Here is a 16,144-nt window from a genome sequence, read left to right as displayed (position 1 = left end):
TATTCTTAAGAAGTTCTTTTCCCATGTAATTTTCCTGGTCTAAAATTAAACCTTCATCATTTAGGTATCTTTTGAGTTCCAGTTTTGTGTTGTTTCTTTTTTTTCACAACTCACACACAGTGTATTTTATTTTTACAAGAGATGAATAAACTGACACCAGGCATTGTAAACGGATGGACACAACAAAAGCAACAATGACTGCAGTTACCAGACACACACTCACACTGTGTCATAATATTGACATTCAGTCCAGGAATCCTCCACGGTAACAGCTCCTTTACTCTGAAGTGAAAATTGATTTGTATATTTTTTGCCTCTGAGTCCTTGTGGGATTTTTTTTTTTATTCCAACAGAAAGTCACAAAAATTATAATCGTCCTCATCATGTCAGTCCCATGTAATTACTTTTTTCATCTTGATCTTTTGTTGGCACTTTTATGAGTTCATCAGTTTTCCATTAGAGTTCTGAAAATGCTTTTTCATTCAGCTCGGCAGTAGAGGCAGTTACCAGAAACCTGTACTTGTCAGATGAATCCCAGTTTTTATGTCAGTACACATGTGACAGAAACTCGGCAGTCTGCGTTAATCAGGGAAAGATAAATCTCATCTGCGTTTCTTTTCTTTTACCTTTTGGCCTCTTATTTAACCTGAGTTGGAGTTTCAGGATTATTTGAAAGAATCTTTGAGAGAAATACCGTACCACAGTCAAGAAAAATGTTGGTTACTTCTGTTAACTCTTCTCCTTATTTTGGTCGGTCATACTTTTTAACGGCACGCCATAGAAATGATGATGATTCAGTGTGATTGTACTTTGAAATAAAATATTAGAGAACTGCAAGCTTATTGCAGTTTGGAGAAAGAGGGGAATTGCTTTTATTCCACTGACTCTGACTATTAATTTATAGGCCGAAATAGACTAGCACAGTGCAGGATCAAACCAGTACATAAATAACAACCATTTATGTTTCTACCATCAGCTTCACTGTAGATTAATCTCCCTGAAAGCTTGAATGGTTTCTTAGGGGAAAATATTGGAAGGGTAGTTTTACCCCATGAGTTCCCTTAAATATGCTGTTAATTCACATCGATTTTAGAGAAAACAGAGATAATCAGTTTGACTTGCCCCTGACTGGATGCATTGGCGAGCTGTTCACAGTGCTGTTTAGTGGGAATCTTAGGGACCCCTCCAGCTTTCCTCTTTCCACACACGCAGACCAAATACCAAGAGAACACTGCAGACCGGCTACGTTGCCACACTTTCTAGATGCACTTTTGAATAGAAAATGATGACTTCACCGTGAGATCTAGGGATATGCGGTGCATGGTTTGATCTTCTTTCTGCCTCTGATGACGGTGCCCCCCAGAGGACAGGGGGACAGACACTTGCAAGAGGGATGAACGGTAAGTCTTTTCCTTCCTCGTATAGGGTACTCAGGTGTCCTGTCCCCTGGCTTCCTGAACTCCGTCCCTAAGCAGGCTTAGTAGTCGCTGCCACTCCACCAGGCCCTTCCTCATCCTCAGAGGCCTCTCCAGGCCTGCGAGGACGGTCCTGCAGCCCTGCTCACCTTTCACAGCTGGGCCCAGGCACAAACAAACAGATGACTCATAGAAGTTTCCTTCTTAGTTGGGATGGAGGAGTGCATTGATCTAAAAAGATTCTCATTTGTCATAAGGGATGAGACAGTTCCTTAACAAGCCTTCAGAAACCTTTGGAAGCCACTGCGTAGCTGCAGCAGCACGGGGATGTACCTGAGCCCTCACGGCTCCGTACGGCCTTGGGGCCTCGGCCCCTGTGAAGCCCGAGGCTGTCAGCTTGCTCTGGGCACTGGCGCCCCTTCCGCTCCTGTCCTGGCTGATATGCGGACCCTCAGCTTGGGAGGTCTTCGGTCCTGAACCTCATCAAGGGCCCTCTCGGGCAATGGCCTCCTGCCTCTGTGCTCTCACCTCCTGTATTGCCCTCGGCTCGTTGACTAGCCTCTTGCTCCCTGGGCTGTGACCCCTCAGGACAGGGACGAGCTGTATCCCCAGAGCAGCCAGGAGACCCTCAGCAAGTGCCTGAGGGATGATGATGAGCCTTGGTGATGTGGTGCGGGAGCCACTGTGGGCCTCAGTCTTGTGTCCCCTCTTCTGTGCGAAGCTCCGCCAGCTGGGAAGGGGTGAGGGCCTGGCTGCTTGTCGGTCGGAGATGCTGCAGCGCAGAGCGGAAGCCTGGCTTACAGCCCAGCCTCCAGTCCTGCCCCGTCGGAAGTGCTTACGAGAGAGTGAGAACTGGAGAGCGCCCTGTCCCTGTGCTTCGTGGTCGTCGTGAGAGGTTCTGATGTTTGAAGTCAGATCTGTATACGTTTGTTCAATTGTAGCCACCTTTTGCCCTGAGATGGCTGATTCTCATTCATTTTACAAGGCAGTAGTAGAAGTATATAAAGTGACATACAGAGAAGTTGGCTGACTTTTTTAGCCCCAGAATGTGATGGTACATGCTACTATATTTGAAAGTCTATCACTGGAAAATTTTTACAAATATTTCTGATAAGCTAGAAGAATGAAGCCTGAGAATTAGCGGGGATGATAGAGCCACCGTCTCTTCCTCTTCCTCCTTTGTCTCCTCCTTTCCTTCTTCATTTCAGCTTAACCACCGAAGGGTTTACATTAGGTGCTCACAGGAAGTGCAGGTTGAAACAGCCTGTCCTAAAGCATGTAGAGGACTTTGTCCTGAGACTGTTATCTTCTAGGATCCTCCTCCTTCTGCATTGTAGTGAGACCTTTCCATATTTGCATTTTTAACTATAAGAGAACGTATCTAATCATATATTTAAATTTTACCTCAGAAATGCATTTACAACGCACAACAGTTGTTTTAAAAAGATTAATACTACTATTATGAAAAAAGCACAACGTACTGTGAGATTAAATTCCTGGCTTCGATGGGTGTGCATTATGACCTGCCGGCAGCTGAAATTTGAATGACTGTATTTACCCAAAAGGAGTCTTCTACCCATATTTTTCAGAATAGCTGTTCACAGATGATGCATTATGCCCTGTGCTTTTGTTTTGCACTGGGGTTTGAAAAATAAAACTTTCTGCTGGTGGTAAATTCATAAGCTTGGGGCATGAAAATGTTTGAATTTGATATGAAAGAAGCTTTGAAGGGAAGATGAGTGGTTCAAACCAAAAGATTAGTTGCCCTGGGAAATTCAGCCGTCAAGAAAGCAGAGTTCAGTAGTACAGGGCCCTGCTCCAGCTGAGCGGTCCCCACGTGCTGTGACTCCCAACCCTTCCCGCTGGACTCTCACCTGGCTGACGGCACTGATGATGATTGCTTAATAAAGTTTATTGTCACCAGAACATGTGGGGCTGCTCTGCTTTAGACCCCCCCTTGTTTGTGGTAGGTTGATTCCTCTACTAAGTGGAAGTGATTATTATTATTTCCTTACTCGTTATCACTTTAAAATGGGGGAGAAGAGGGGAAGTTACGGAACAGATTACAATTATTGACGGTCGTGGCTGAAGTTCTCTCATGGGCAGCATCGTAAGAATCGCTTGAAGTTTGACTTTCCTGGCACCGACTAGGTGATTCCTATCCATTCTGCCATGAAGGAGTATCTGGTAATAAATCCTCCATATTCCACTGGGAGCAGATAATTAAAACCCATGGCAAGGCCACTCTTCCTCATGGTAGGAAAGCCTGGAACCCCAGGGCGTGGTTCTGCTTCAGAGTGTCTTATCCTCTGGCTTCCCCATGGAAATGACTTTTATTGTGGCAAATGGGTCATGGTTCCTTTCTGGATGAGCAGAGGACTCTCTTCATATTGGACAGGTAAAGTTAAATACATTTACGCTATATCTGAAAACCTTAGAAATCCATTTAGGGAAGTGACTTATACATCATAAAATTATGGTGTTGTCTTGAGAGAACACCAAGTCCATTCCTCTCCTTTGGATGGACCTTAAATCTGTATTATCCAGACAGACGAGACTCTTTCTTTCATAATGATTTATGTTCTATTTAATTGTATGTGAAAATGGAAATTTCACAGTTTTTCTTAGTAATTCATTCAGGGTTCCATGAATGTTCATTGTAAGAATACAGGAGCATACTTAATGTCTGCTCATTTTTCCTATTAGTTATTATTTGGGGAAAACACACACACATACACCTCAAAGAGCATCAGGTGGACCACTGACTTGTCCCCAGGTCAGAGTCTCATAATCTTATCTCAGAGGTACCTCAATCATTTTTGTCTTTATGGATCTTTTCAAACTCTTTTCTCTTCCATTTAAGATATATAAAGATCACATGCTTTTGTAGGGGTCTGTGCAGACCTGAATACTCCTCCTTCTGTTTCTCTTTCTCTCCCCAGAGCTTTTATGTTTTGTTACCTTTAGGCCCTCTTAATTTCACGATCTACTCTGTATATTTCAGTGATAAATATTTCTGGGCTCAGAGAGCTAACTGTGTTATTCTGCACATCGGCTAATCTATGTTAAAACACTTGTGGCAGTAATTTTAACTTAGACCCTTAGCATTCCAGAACACTGCCATAGTTACCCTCCCTCCTCCCTGTAACTAACGTCAGAGTCAGTGCCAACCGTAATTCTTCACTGTCGCAAGGTATTTGCTCGCCAGCCCTATGAAACCTCTCTTTTTTGAAAATATTTTTTCCTACTAGATCACAATACCCAGCATAATTTGTACACGGTGTAGGCATGTTTATTAAACGATGAATTCTAGGAAAAATTGAATTATTATGGTATTATTTACATTCAGAACCATCATGTATTAAATCAGCGATGCTCTGTCAACTGTAAAACCAAATTCAAATTCTTAAGCATCTATCTTGAAGCCTTTTTCTTTCAAAAATATCCGATTTTTTAATGACTCACTCTTGTAGCACACTGGCACCATATGAAGGCATTTCTTTTTCTGTTGTTGAATATAGTACGAATGGCAGGGCATTAATAAAGCCAGTAGCTCAGTCAATCCCAAGGTATCAAAGCCATATCCATCACAGTTCAGCTTTCTTAGACTGCTTGGGTCATGAGAGTGCGTGATTTCAGCACATAGCAAAAAGGGAAATTGGACACACAGTTGACAATCAAAACCTAAGAATTCACTTGAATTGTAACTTAGAGCAGGTGATGTGCGACAGAAGCAGGTGGAACTTTTGGGGTAGGACGGGGGTGACTACTTCCTGCCTTTGCGTTAGGGTTAGGGTCACAGCGCCTGACACTTTACCGTTTCTGTCCCTGTGCCGGATTTAGACTATAACCTCTAAAGGGACAGAAACTCTGTCTTATTCTTGTTGTATTCCCCATGCTGATTACAGAATCAAGGTGTGTTTCTTGAACGGAAAGTTGTGCATGTCAGAGATCTAAGAATCCTTCTTGAACCTCTCAGTCCTTTACGCCCATATTCAGTCCATCGTTAAGCCCTTTTTACCCCCTAGATCTTGTCTTAGAGCCATCCGTGTCTCTTTGTCTCCACCACCACAGTCACTGCTCTTGCCTTGACCCAACCCACTGTCACCTTTCAGAGCATTTCCTTGGGTTACTGCAGTGACCTCCTAACTGGTCTATTCCCACTACTCTGGCCCCTTTTAATTCCTTCTCCATGTTGCAGCCAAAATGAACGTTTAACTACATGGCCCCTTCAAAGCCTTTCTGCCGTCCTTTTATAATAATAGCTAGTCATCATCGTAATTATACTGACAGTACTTTTGACCAAGGCCTAGAACTAGGGTGGTCATATAGTTTATCATTCACATGAGAAGAACGCTTTTGAATGTGAAGTGGGCACCACTGAAAATCACACAGGGGTGATGTGGAAAGAAGACTTGTGTTTGCCTTGCCTGCGAGGCCCTGCTTCCAGTCATTCTCTCTGAACCTACAGAACGGCTGGTGTTTCAGTCTTTTGTGCTTTCCACGGTTACTCGCCATGTTTGCTACCACCACAGGGCCTTTGCACGTGGTATTGTTGGAGTATCGACAACTACTGATCTTTTAGCTCTCAGCTCCTGCCCGGCATCTCATTGAGGTGGTTAAATCTCCTTATTACAGGCTCTTACTCCACTCACAGATACAAGTTAACATTTATTTATTTGGATAAATACTAGTAAGAGACGGGTAACATTGTATTACCAATGTACCAATTATGGAATACAGTGGTCAGCACAATGGCAAAATAAATTTACTGTGTTAAAATTCTATATATTCAGTACAGAAGAAACCAGCTATACGTACAATTTAATGTAAAAACAGTCTCAATTTTGGCGCTGTTAACATGCTATTTGATGATTAATTTGAAAAATACAGTAATTTAAAAGTCCAGTTTAATAATTCTACAAATTTATCAAAAATTTGAAGTTAAGATAAGGATTCTTTTATTCATTCATTCATTCATTCATTCTGTGCTGGGTCTTAGTTGCGACACACAGGATCTTCGTTGCCACATGCGGGGTCTAGTTCCCTGACTTGGGATCAAACCCGGGCCCCCCTGCATTGGGAGCGTGAAGTCTTAACCACTGGACCACCAGGGAAGTCCCATTAAGATAGGGATTCTTGAGAAGAACATTTCTCTATTGAGAAACCTGTGACATTTAGAGTCATAATATATAGGATATCTGGATTCTGGAACAGATTATCTGGGGTTTAAATCATGATTGTACCACATACTGTCTCGGTGGCCTTGAACAAGTTAGTTTCCCTATGCCTCTCTTTACCCATTTGTAAAATGGGTATAATAATGGCGTCTATTTTGTAGGGCTTTCGTGAAAATTAAATCAAGTAATACATATAAAGCACTTGGAACAGTTTCCGGCATAGTAGATACTCAGTGAACACTAGCTATTACTGTTAATTTTGTTATTATTGTATTTATTCATCGAACGAATATTTATTCAGTATCTACTTTGTTCCTGGCATTGGTTTAGAAATTCAGAAGTGTTTGAGATCGTGCATGGGAATCCACTGGGTATAAGTCACGGTTTGTTAGGGCGTGTTGGTGGGAGGAGCTTGGTGAACCTGAAGGATGGGAATGCATCAGCTTTTTGCAGGGAGCTGGGGAGGAGCACCCCGGGGTGGGGGAGGAACACAGGCAAGCCCCCCCACCCCCACCCCCAGGGAGAAAGGGCTTAGCCTGGCTTAAGAGTGCAAAGCAGAGTGTGCTGGAATGTTCATTCCTGAGTCGAGAGGGTAGGAGGCCTGAAGGATAGACACACCGGATTATGCGGGTGTGCCCTGGGGGTTTTATTAGACAAATGATAGAGCTAGAACTGCAAATAAGTCTCCTATGTTCATACACTTTTTAAAAATTAAGGAAGCATCATACAAAAATTGCACAAGTCAGATACAGGATGATTTTCCATGAATTTTCACAAAGTGAATGGCCCCGTGTAACCATGTTGAGAAATGGATCTTGATGTGCTCTCCACGAGCTGCCCTGTTACACACCCGCCACCATCCCCATCCCCCAGAGGTAACAACGCTCACTCTGACTGACCTCTAACACCACAGACTAGTTTCGCCTGGTTTTGAACTTTTCTGAACTTTTGCATGGAAGCATACGCTATAATTTTTTCCTGTCTGGCTTCTCTCACTACACATACGTCTCCATCCGTGGTGTTGTGTGTTGTGTGAGCAATAGTTGGTTCGTTCCTGTTGCTGCAGGCTGTTCCACTCTATGAATACACATGGGTTTCCAGTGTGATAGCCCCCTGGATGTCACCGAAAGAGACAGTGTGTGTGTGAGATCAAAGCTGGATTGTGATTCACGTCATTGTATATGTGTTAATCTTGCTTATCCTAGTTACCTTTTTTTTTTTATAACTAAGTGAAGGTTATATTTTTCTTTTAGAGCCAAGGTATATACCCTTGATTGTTACTTTGAGAATATAATGCCTAGTTAAAGCCAAGGCTTGCATCAGCGGAGATTGCCCAGTATGCCATAAGTAAGTATTAATCACAAGTGGAAATAACTCAGATGAACTTGTCAGGTGCTTTCACATGGTGCCGTCATAGAGCATTCAGCCTTTTGAAATATTGTCTAGGATATTGCAGGTTTCTAGGGGGTCAAGGATAATTTGCTACTTAATTGGGCCAAATAGCCATCATTTCTGCTTTTTAAAATTAGGTCTGTTTAAACAAGTGATTGATTAATTGGATGAATGACATTTTCATGTGTACCTCATTCAGTTTTTTTCCTTTCTTTCTCTTTTTCCTTTAATATTTCAGATGACGTTGTGCCGTATTTTAAAACAGAGCCGGGCCTTCCGCAGATTCACCTGGAAGGGAACCGTCTCGTTCTCACCTGCCTTGCTGAAGGGAGCTGGCCCTTGGAATTCAAGTGGATGCACAACGACAGTGAGCTCACCACCTACACCAGCGAATATAAGTAATTGATTGCTTGAAAATAAGATTCTCTCTCAGGTTGATGTGTCTAGAATATTTGCCTATTGGCCATAATAGCGCAAGCTGGGGGAAATATTGGATTTAATTTGTAACGCATTAAGGATTAAAGGCATAGATTTGAACGTATAATCAGAATGTGATTTACTATTCTGATACAGGTTGTATGCACACTTAGGAAGTCTGTCGTTATATTTGTGAAAGTAAGCCCGGTAGTGAAATCACCAGACCAAAGAAGCTATAGCTACAGAGGAATGCAAGTAGCAGCTTTAGCCTGGTAGATTTGATTTCTTGTGGCAGCTCTCCCACCCACCAGTATTGTTCCTGTCTGAGGAGCGTAAATGCTTAAACAGATACCTTTAGGTCATAGCTGCTGGAGCTCTGATTAGTCAACAAATACCTTCCTGGCTAACTTTCAGAGTTGGGGTGGGGAAAAATGGAACTATGGGAGGGTGGGCATGAGTACAGCATCTACACTGAGCAGGAAAAATGAATATTTATTGAACACCTGCCATGTGCTAGGTATTGGGAACTGGGTACAGAGGACGGAGATGGGGGAAACTGGAGATCAGGTTATATCTGAGGTGCAGCTTCACCCAGGAGGCATCAGGATCAGCTTCCCAGCCTTACCTCCTTGCAGTGCTTGATGTTTTTCTAGTTTTGTATCTTTTTACCCCCTGTTCTATGTGAGGATTATGCTGGATGCTCCAGTTCTGAGTGGGATGGAGAATTAGCAACTGCCTAAACCAGTCCCAGAGGCCCCCCAAATCAGCAGAAATCAGCAGTACCATGCTCTTATTTAAATGAAATAAGAAAGAGAATTGGCTGTCTAGAGATATTTTTGTTTATTTATTTATTCATTTAAACATAATCTTCACTCTTGATTTATTTTTGGCTGCGTGGCATGTGGGATCTTAGTTCCACAACCAGGGATCCAACCCATGCCCCCTGCAGTGGAAGGGCAAAGTCTTAACCACTGGACCTCCAGGGAAGTCTCTAGAGATATTTTATATAGAGTAATGATCTTCTCAACATGGGGCACAGCCCACCATGCACTCTTTACCTCAGAAGTTATAATATGGTGGTCCATGAACCACATTCAACCTACCTGGAACATGGTGTGGGTATTTTAAAAATCAGTTTAAAAATATATGTGGATATATGCACAGTAGATATTTCTTAATTGATTGCCAGAATTTAACACTTGTAAGATTTCACATAAAAATCTGCTTTTCAGTCCCTCTTGAACAGTCAGCAGGCATGGCTTCCTGGGTTTGCAGCCCCACACAGAAGCTGGCGCTGGCAGTGCTGTCCTGGGGTACAGGCATGGATACCCAGTTCTCAGCACTCTCTGGTCCCCACCTTGTGCCCTACTTGCTTTGCCCAGTCCCGTTATCCACCTGCCCTGTTTAGACAGAGGAGTTTGTGTCCTCCTCTTTCATCATTAGGCCTGTACTGTCAGAGGATCTGCTGTTGTGAGAACACTTTATCATAATAGTTAAGAGCTTGTTGAAATCAAACAGACCTAGGTTTGAATCTCAGCTCAGCAACAATTAGTGTTAGCGGTATGACCTCGGGCAAGAAGCCTGTTAGCCCCACTTTCAGTATCTGCAAAATGGGGGTGATCAAACCTCATTTGTGGTGGTGTGAGCATTAAAAGGCTCTAGTGTGTAGAACAACATATTTTCTGGCCCACCAGCAATCAGTTAATACGTTCTATTAAATTCTATTTTATCATAATATGACATGGGGCTTGGTTTGTTAGAAGGGGAATTAGAAAGCAAAAAAAAAAAAAAAAGGGAGCTTAGAAATGAGAACCATTATGAGCAGTGGGCTTTGATGTCAGATGACTTGAGTTCAGATACTTCTATTCAACATATTATCTGTTTGACTTTGGACAAGTTATCTAACCAGTTTGATCTTACTTTTCCCCTCTGTAAAATGGGTATAATAAAACCCATCTTAGAGGATTCTCATAAAAATTAAATGATACCATGTTTTGTATGCCCCAGGAAGAAGGAAGTGGGATTTCAAAAGAATCCATATTGTTTTTCCTCATAAAAAGAAGTAGTGATGTGGGTGATCTATAACAGTGGTCTTAAAACTGGGGTATATGCCATGGATAGTGGCAAAGGAACAGTTTTCTAGATCTTCAGTTTCCACATGCATGTTTTCTGAAATTGAGCTACCTGAGAACATGCTTCTGTGTTGGCACCTGCCAGTTCTCTTTTCATACCTGCTTTGTGTTATCTCTTCCACTTCTCAAAAGAAGGACACGCCTTTCCCAGTGAGTCTTCTGTGAAACTACACCTTCAGGGTGCAAGACAAGCACAGTTTAAAATATTGGGCTTGAAGAAGCCTCTTTTAAACATCCCATAGAAGAGCTCCTTGCCTTCACTCTATACGTACTACTTTTAAGGGCAGAGTATGACACTAGAAATGGGATCTTTTGACCAATCTTGGGGTTTTCTTAATTCAGATGTATAGGTGGTTAGCAAGAACTGTACCATTTTTTTGTGAACAACCTTCCCTTTTCCCTTCTCCAGCCATCATCAAAGTATATATTGTGCCTCAAGGAACGTTTATGAGAACAAAGCAGAGAAACATCTGCAAGAGTTACCGCAGGCAAGAGGCACCTTGTTTTATCCAGGCTGCAGACTTAGTGGAACGCGCTGTGGTGTACACACACTTCCGCATAATAGAATTAGAATTTTCAAGATGTGTTAGAAATAAAAAGCCCTTTGAGAAATACTCTTCCCTGAAACACACTTGTCTTCGTTTCACCTACCCAGAAGTGAAAAGAGCTCGGGGAGGCTTCAGTGATAGATCTCAACGAGGAGGGGGTGAAAAGTTCTGTTTATTTTCATCAGATCAATGTGCTCTCCTGATGTAGAAGGACCACGCACTATAGGAAAGTTTGTGCTTTCTATTTTCTCATTCATTCGGAAGACACTTTCGTTAACTTTTGCAAAAAGATACCATTTGATATTCTAAATCCATATTCATTTTTATTACTTCAGTGTGTTTTGCTTGCTGGTATGCATCAGCCTCTTCTCTACTTGTTTATGTCTTCGTGTACTCATTAGATTTAAATTAACTGTATGCAAATATGTGGCCAATGCCTTCTTTTCTTTTTGTAGTCAATTTCTATCCAGTTCTGTTCATTCTAATAGTGAATAACTTTCCATTCAATAAAATGTGAAGTAATTGAATAAACAGCCACTTTCAAGAGACATATCTCCTTCTAAGTTTTTAATGTTTAATAATTATTTTTCAAAATTTGTAATACATTGATGTTTTCATTAGCTGTGTGGTAATAATAATTACAATCCACAGGTAATCCAGATGAAATTTTTTTTAAGTGCTTAGACTATTTTGACAAAAGGAAATTCTTTTAAAATTACCATTTATTTGTATATTTTTATTTCAGAGAAGTATGTTGAGTAATAAATAATACCTTTCAGGCATAGAAAAATGTTACATTAGAATAAAATTCTGTGGGATAAATGGATTTAATACTCAGGTTCAAAGAGTAAAAAGAAACAGTATGAAAGCTCTGTCAGTTCTTTTTTTTTTTTTTTTTTTTTTTTTTTCAGTACACGGGCCTCTCACTGTTGCGGCCTCTCCCGTTGCGGAGCACAGGCTCCGGACGCGCAGGCTCAGCGGCCATGGCTCACGGGCCCAGCCGCTCCGCGGCATGTGGGATCTTCCCGGACCGGGGCACGAACCCGTGTCCCCTGCATCAGCAGGCGGACTCTCAACCACTGCGCCACCAGGGAAGCCCTCTGTTAGTTCATTTTTAAGAAATAGAAAGTGTGTATATCAAAATCATTATATTAACTTCCATTGGATACATTTAAAACAGTGTGTGACCGTTTTATTTTAAAACATATACTATGCCATTATTATATATGCAACTATTTAAACTTCTGTATGATAGAACAATTTTGGTGTCAACTTAAAAATATGCGAGGAGGGCTTCCCTGGTGGCGCAGTGGTCGAGAGTCCGCCCGCCGGTGCAGGCGACGCGGGTTCGTGCCCCGGTCTGGGAAGATCCCACGTGCCACGGAGCGGCTGGGCCCGTGAGCCATGGCCGCTGAGCCTGCGCGTCCGGAGCCTGTGCTCCGCAACGGGAGAGGCCACAACAGTGAGAGGCCTGCGTACCGCAAAAAAAAAAAAAAAAATATGCGAGGAGATTGAGCTCTTTTTTGCCTTGCTCTTTGCATCAGCTAATTTGCCTGTTAACCTGACACACCCTGGATAATCCTCAAGAAGACAAAGCATTGTTGCTTGATTGAAGCAGGATTGAGAAGGTGGTTCATATGCACCATTAAAACAGGGTAGATGCTTCACTGCCATTTCACCAGAAACTCGTTAAGAAGATATTGGTTATTCTGAAGCAAGAACGGTTTAGGTTAGACGTGATAAATTATATTCTGTTCACTGAAGGCTTCAGACACTGAGATGGGTTATTAAGGATCCATTGTATTTTGTCATCATTTTTTTCAAGATATAAAACCTGTCTAAAGATCTTACGCTATTTTTTCAAATTACTCTTTCATCTGCTTCCTTCCAATAATCACCTTCAGCTGTCATATGTTAACCTTCAGGAGGCTGCTTGCTGTCAGTCTCAAATTGGAAAACATACTCTGTAAAAACGGTAGCTGTTTCCTAAGTCCACCCTTTGGTGTCAGTTATGAAAGTGCTAACCCTAAAAAAAGCAAATATTTAATATAAATTCAGCTTTTCCGTCTTTGACAAAAAATAACATTTTCTTTGTTGCTTGTGTTATAAACTACACAATGAATTTTAGTAAGTTTCAAATGTTATATTATTCATATTGATGCTTATATCCATGTTTAGGACAGGTGGCTACACTGAGAAAATGAGAGTAGTTCAGTAATTAAACAAAGTTGCTTAAGTGTCATAGGCAGATTTGTATCCATTTTTTTCCCCCAGCAAATAGTTACTGTAAATTATTTTTTCTACTTTGGGATAAAAAATATTTTGTAATTATATTCAAAATATATATATGCCCCAAATTTCTAGTGCTAGGCACAATACTCGTTCCAGCAGGAGGAATAATTGGATACTCTAAACTGCAGAAAATCTTATAGTCTCCTTACATGATCTGCCTCTGGTTCAATTTCTGTTACAGTATAAAGAGTAGAAATTTGATGGGTATTTATCTTTTTATTTCAGTAAAAAATAGGAATGGTGAAGGGAAATTTTACTTTGTCTTATGTCCTATAAAAGGACGAAAATTCTACAATATCAGTAAAATTTATTAAATACCTGGGAATAACCTTTATAAGAAATGAGTAGAACACGAAGAAAAGTAGAAAACCTCACTGAGAGAGTTGAAGGAGAGTTCTAGATAGGTAATCTAAACAACCGTAACACTGGACAAAGTATATGGAATAATTGTTTTCAAGATACTGGACATCAGGCAACCGAAGGTGTAGTGGCTGAGAGATGGAAAACCAGCAAGGTGAGCCCTGTGATTGCTCAGCTTACTGCCCTGAGAGAATTTCCAGGCTGTGGCACAGAGAGGGAGAACACAGGTGAAACCTGGAGGGATCCCTGCGGTGAAGGGAGCTGAAAGTTCAGAGAGATCAAGGCAGAGTACTGGAGAGGAGAGAGCTGTGTAGAGAGTGAGCTCTGGAGTCCTCAGAGGTTCTTTGTCTAGTATTTAGCAGATTATTCACCAGCACGTTCATGTAAAGAGACTGCCCAAGGCCAGGGGCCAGGGACCCAAAAAGTGGAGGCAGTAGTTCCCCAGGTTCACACAGCGTGGGGTTCAGTGCCTCTTCTCAGCAGCCAGACTGAAAAACTTTGTAATCCATGGGGTTATTGGATAAGGGTACACAGAAGTGTCCTGGGTCTGTAGTGGGGGTTACTAACCCCGGACCGAAAACAGCTCTGGTCCTGCCTAAGAAATCTTAAAAGCAAGACCAGAAAGGATCAGACCATTTCCAGGTATCTTTGCGGCACTGGAGAAGGAAGCTCAGGAATATTTATAGGAATACAGAAATATCCAGCACCAAAATTTACAATGTCTAGAATCCAATCAGAGATTATCAGGCATGTAAAGAAGGAAAGCGTGACCCAAAATGAGAAAAATCAATCAACTGAAACCAAACCAAAGCTGACACAGATGTTAGAGTTAGCAGAGAAGTGCGTTGAAACGTCATAACTGTACTCCGTGTGATCAGATGAGACCTATAATGTCTGAGATGAAAAACACATTGGATAGGACTGGCAGCAGATTAGACATGCAGAAGAAAATATTAGTAAACTTTAAAATACAGCAATATAACTCTTCAAAATGAAAGGCAGATAGGAAGAAAAAGAAATCAAACACGATGAAAAGACCATTAGTGAATTACAGGACAACGTCAAATGGCCTAATATATGTATAACTGGAATCCCAAAGGAGGCAGGGGTGGAAAAGTATTTGAATAAATAATACTGAAAAATTTTTACATTTGATGAAAACTACAAACTCATCAATGCAAGAAGCTCAACAACAGATCCCAATAATGGAGTTACTAGCCGCTGCAATAAGAAAAAGAAATAAAAAGCATCTAGATTGTAAGAGAAGATGTAAAAATGTATTTTCCTGAGGGTTACGTGATTGCAGAAAATGTGATATTATCTTTAAAAAGCTGCTAAAATTTATGTGTTTAGCAGTGTCACAGGATACAAGATGAGCATACAAAAATCTGTTCTATCTCTGTATACTAGGAAAGAGTAATCTGCAACTTACTAAATTTATAAGTTTTATTAAAATATCTTATATATTCTTAAAATATCTTCAAAAATCTTAGAGATAAAACTGACGTGGAATTTGCAACATTTTTACACTAAAAACTATAAAGCGTTGCCTAAGGAAATAAAAGAAGACCTAAATAAATGGACAGACATTCCATGTTCATGTGTCTGAAAATTCAGTATTACTGCCATGTCAGACTTTCCCAGAATGATCCCTTGGCCATATCCTTTAGGCTTGAGACCCTGAGACAGAACTTCATCACTAAGCCGTGAGTTAGACTCCTATACCTGTTTTTTTATTTTGTTTTGTTTTGAATCTGCTGAGTCCCCTACTCATCAGGAAAGGTCCGTTTAATTGAGAACCCTTTTCTTAAGTGAAACGCAACCAGTTGGTTTCTTCATCAACCAACCAAACTGAGTGCAACTCCCACCTACAGCTTCCCACAAAGTGCTGAGTTCCCCAGGTTGCTGACCTTCAGTTTTCTTAACCTTGTTTACAGTCATTCTTTTCTCCTGGTTCATTGGTCCTGTCCTCTGGGAGCTGCCCAGCTCACAACAGCAACAACAGGTTGTATTTTGGTTCAAATGAACTAGTCTTGCCCATTTTGACTAAGTATTGGGTTGGCGAAAAAGTGCCTTCAGTTTTTAAGTAAAAATAAAAGACGTTTTTCATTTTCACCAAGAACTTTATTGAACAACGTATTCACGCGTTTGTTCCACTACCTTCTGCCGTTTTTCAGGCAACTTCATGATTCCATCTTCCCAAAACTTTCTATCTTTTTGAGCAAAGGACTGTTCCAGGTGCTTTTATAGTCTTCCAGGGAATTGAAATTTTTTCCATTAAGAGAATTTTGTAATAGACCTAAATAAATGGAAATCCAAAGGTGCAATGTCTGCTGAATACGGCAGATGGATCAGAACTTCGCAGCCAAGCTTTGGCAGTTTTCGCCTGGTCATCAAAGAAACAAGCA

General features: G+C 41.2%; 1 protein-coding gene across 1 annotated transcript in view; it reads left to right on the top strand.

Annotated features, from left to right (window-relative positions):
* The first annotated feature begins 8,231 nt into the window (after positions 1–8,231).
* The window catches only part of SDK1 (sidekick cell adhesion molecule 1), a 530,463-nt gene continuing 522,550 nt past the window's right edge, over positions 8,232–16,144 (top strand). The window contains exon 1 of the mRNA XM_032606677.1: positions 8,232–8,385. Coding sequence (XP_032462568.1) covers positions 8,342–8,385 — 44 coding nt within the window. The 5' untranslated portion in view covers positions 8,232–8,341. The remainder of the gene's footprint in view (positions 8,386–16,144) is intronic.

This window comes from Phocoena sinus, chromosome 15, assembly GCF_008692025.1.
Source record: "Phocoena sinus isolate mPhoSin1 chromosome 15, mPhoSin1.pri, whole genome shotgun sequence".
Taxonomy (NCBI): domain Eukaryota; kingdom Metazoa; phylum Chordata; class Mammalia; order Artiodactyla; family Phocoenidae; genus Phocoena; species Phocoena sinus.
Note: the sequence above shows the minus strand (reverse complement) of the source record. Positions and strands in the feature narration are given on the sequence as shown.